At 63.9% G+C, this 554-nt stretch overlaps 1 protein-coding gene across 1 annotated transcript in view; it reads right to left on the reverse strand.

Moving 5' to 3' along the window:
- The window catches only part of ZFHX3 (zinc finger homeobox 3), a 115,411-nt gene that overhangs the window by 1,014 nt on the left and 113,843 nt on the right, over nucleotides 1-554 (reverse strand). Inside the window, 1 exon segment of the mRNA XM_019474672.1 lies at nucleotides 3-554. This exon segment is cut by the window's right edge and continues 523 nt beyond it. Coding sequence (XP_019330217.1) covers nucleotides 3-554 — 552 coding nt within the window.

The following is a 554-nucleotide window of genomic DNA, read 5'->3' on the forward strand; positions in this document are numbered from 1 at the left end:
GGGGGGCAGGCAGAGTGAGGTAATAGACTGGGGTGCTCTTTGGCGTTTCTTGCTGCTCTTGTGATTGTTCGGTGTTTGTGCGGGGCTGACTCGAGATGCTGACTGAGGGCTTCGTCCCCACACACCGTGCTCTCGCACGCCACGCACTGGTACGAGCCGCTGCCCTGGCCGCTGCCGGTGGGCACGTGAAGCACCATCTCTTGCAGGTTCGCCACGGACTGGCCGAAGAAGCAGAGGGACTTCAGGTGGTCGCTGGCCGCCTCCTGGTCGCCGAAGCCCGCCTGGCACTTGCGGCAAACCAGCTTGTACTGCACCTTGGGGACGATGAAGGGGTCGCAGAGGGAGTCCGCGCCCTTGCCTTCCGCTTCGGGCTCTTCTTGGGATTTGGGCAGGAGGGGGGACACCTCGTGGGGTGCGTTCTTCTGCTCTTCTTGCTTGGGGGGTTCTTTGGCAGGGTCTTTGTCCGGGGTGGCAGCCCCCGCAGGGACGGGGGTTTGGCTTCCTTTGGGCTGCTGCGCTTTCTGCTGCTGCTGCTGCTGCTGCTGCTGCTGCTG

The sequence above is a fragment of the Aptenodytes forsteri genome, unplaced genomic scaffold (genome assembly GCF_000699145.1).
Source record: "Aptenodytes forsteri isolate BGI_AS27 unplaced genomic scaffold, ASM69914v1 Scaffold269, whole genome shotgun sequence".
Classification (NCBI taxonomy): Eukaryota; Metazoa; Chordata; class Aves; order Sphenisciformes; family Spheniscidae; genus Aptenodytes; species Aptenodytes forsteri.